At 62.0% G+C, this 2,713-nt stretch overlaps 1 protein-coding gene across 1 annotated transcript in view; it reads left to right on the top strand.

Moving 5' to 3' along the window:
- The window catches only part of ETNK2 (ethanolamine kinase 2), a gene marked incomplete at its 5' end in the record, with an annotated part of 4,316 nt that extends 3,224 nt beyond the window's left edge, over nt 1-1,092 (top strand). The window contains 3 exons of the mRNA XM_010288244.1: nt 10-80; nt 792-865; nt 1,020-1,092. Of these exons, the coding sequence (XP_010286546.1) occupies nt 10-80; nt 792-865; nt 1,020-1,092 (218 nt within the window). The remainder of the gene's footprint in view (nt 1-9; nt 81-791; nt 866-1,019) is intronic.
- Between the last annotated feature and the right edge of the window lie 1,621 nt (nt 1,093-2,713).

Below are 2,713 nucleotides of genomic sequence, written 5' to 3'. Positions count from 1 at the left end.
GGAGCCAAGGAGGCACCGGGGCGGCCGTGTCCGAGGAGGAGCTGGAGGCTCTCTACGTGCAAGTGAACAAGTTTTCTTTGGTGAGTGGTGGAGGTGGGAAAGAGCCAGCCTCCCTCGAGGGCTGCCCATGGGATGGGTTTTCCTCTGCTCTCGGGTGAGCCGGGGCTTCGTGCTGCAGCTCGGTTGGTGATCTCAGGGGTGCAGGTACCAGGCTGGGGGTTTGGGAGCACCTGGGGCAGGAGGCTGCCCCAAAGAGCCTGGCTGCACCTCGGCGGCACTGAGCCCTCGGGCAAGGTCAAAAACGGCGCTGGCTGCCCGCCATCCCACCGACAAGAGCCAAGGGACAGCGTGTCTCTGATGGCTGCAACCTTGGGCATGCCTTCAGAAAGGGCAGGCGGACCCCGGGTACAGCCAAGCACAAGGAAATCCTCTTTGGTAAATGCCATGGACAGACAGAGCCCATTTTCTGGAAATTTAGGGCAAAATCTCAGCTGGTTTCCTGGCTGGAACTGCCAGGAGGGACATCTCGGCTGCAAACGCAGAGGCTGGTACCCTGAGCGAGTTGTGCGGCTGTTCAGCATCCTTCCTGCTGGCATCCCTCGCCCGGGCTGGGACCAGCCGCCGGAGCCTATAAAAACACACGTGTGGGCCAGCCCCAGCTGGCTGCCACCCCATGTCCTGTCATCACAGCCGCGGGACTTCTGGGACGTGGCCAGGAGAGGCGCGAGCGACTCGTCCCACGGGCAGGGATGCTCCGTGCCTGTTTCTGATCCTTGTTTTGCCTGTTGCAGGCATCTCATTTCCTCTGGGCATGCTGGGGCCTGATCCAGGATAAATACTCTACCATAGACTTTAACTTCTTAAGGTGAGTCCGCTGGGGCTGGGGGGCATTTGCTCCCAGCACAATTCAGTCTTAAATGACTGGAGCAAAAGGATCCAAGTGATCCCTCTATGCTGGAGGGATCCTCCCAGGCCATGGGGCGGAAGCATCTCATGTCTGTCCCTCTCTCTCTCGGCAGATATGCAAAGCTAAGGTTTAAACAGTACTTCAAGATGAAGCCGGTGGTCACAGCCCTGCAGATCTCTAAATAGCATCTCCGGCCCGTGAGACCCTGAGCTATTTTGTCTTTGCTGCGTCCACAGCCCTCGCATCCCCCTCGCCCCTTCCCTGCCCCAGCCGGGGGCGAGGGCAGGTCCTGATGGTGGGAAGGGGGAAGAGGAGATCTGACCCAGCCACCGATTAAAGGAGACCCTGGACATAGCTGAGACTGGACCATGAGATGCTCGAGAGGACCACGGCCCCGGAGCGGTCCCTGCCTACGCAAGGAAGCCTTACCATCGCCTTAACGCCGAGCCCCGGCTCGGCCCCTGTGCCCAGCAGGTCTGTGCTTTGCTGGCACTACTGCTGCTTGGCCTGGCACCTGGATTGCTCCCTCTGTGCTGTCCCTGAGGGGGGAAATGCTCAGGAGCCCCCAGAGCTGCCCAGTTGTTTTAGCTGCCCAACGCACACGCTGTGCCCGTCGTCTTCGCTGCTCCATCCGTCTCCTCTTGCCTTGCCTGCTTGGTGCCGCTTGGGCTCCCACCCCCAAACCAGCACCTTCCTTGGGTCAGGATTGATGCAAATACCCAGATGGTGCAAAGCAGCAAGCAGAGGTGACAACCGTGAGCCATGTGGGCTCGGGACCAGCGGGCTTTTGCTGGTGGGCGCTGGGTGCCTGCACCTCCCGCGACGTGCTCAGCCGCTGTTCTTCCCCATGGTCGTGGTCCCTTGGGCTGCCATTAGCTCCCTGCTCCCGTCGTGGCTCCCCTGGTAGCACCCTGCGCTGCTAGAGCAAGGGGTTCCCAGCTCTGCATTCTCCCTCTCCCCCAGGGCCAGGGGGGTCCATCCTTCCCCTCACATGGGCACCATCCCTGTGCTCCTCTCTTGGCCGTGTCCCTGCGTGGGCCTCTCCGGGAGGAGGCTGAATGGAGCCGACCTGCTCCACGAGCCGGGCACAGCTTCATCCTGCCAGTACTCGGCTGCTCCCCCACCTCTGCGAGGGCGGTGCTGGCCTGCTGAGCCCTGTCCAGCTCATGACAGTGGTTATGCATTGGCTAGGGCGTGGAATCAGACCGCTCTGCTCCTGCCTTGGCTGCTTGGTGAGGGGTATGGGGACAGGCCAGCTGTCCCCTCCGCACGGGCACGGGAACCTGCCCCAGCAAGAACGGGGATTGTTGTTGCATCTGGTGTTCGTTTTGGTGCAAAATAAAAGCTGCTGGTAGCTGGAAATGGGCGATGGGGGATCTGTGGGGAGCAGGGGCAGCACCCCTGGGGGTGCACTCAGCCCTTCTGCAGCTGGCGGTGCTGGCGAAGGTCGGAGCAGGAGCAGAGATGCCGGCGGAGGGATTTCCTGACAGGAACGTCCCAATGTGCCCCCCTTCAGGTGTTTGCACGCGGCACACTCTGTCCCTTCGCTGCTGGCAGCAACTGCCGGGGCTCGTCCTCGTCCCGGAGCAATGCCCCGCGGTTTAAAACAGCCTTCTGCAGGGCTGAAGGCTGATCCCACACCTTCATCGTGTGGCCCTGCTGGGCTCGGGCAAGGGCAAGGGCAGGCGGGACCCCGTGGCAGTGGTCAGAACCCCAAACCCCTTGCCACGGGGGGAGACGCAAGAAAACACGGGTGAGAGGTGGGAAGGAGAGGGGAGCAGCCTGGGCCCCAACGCAGACGGACAG

The sequence above is a fragment of the Phaethon lepturus genome, unplaced genomic scaffold (assembly GCF_000687285.1).
Source record: "Phaethon lepturus isolate BGI_N335 unplaced genomic scaffold, ASM68728v1 scaffold27455, whole genome shotgun sequence".
Classification (NCBI taxonomy): domain Eukaryota; kingdom Metazoa; phylum Chordata; class Aves; order Phaethontiformes; family Phaethontidae; genus Phaethon; species Phaethon lepturus.
Note: the sequence above shows the minus strand (reverse complement) of the source record. Positions and strands in the feature narration are given on the sequence as shown.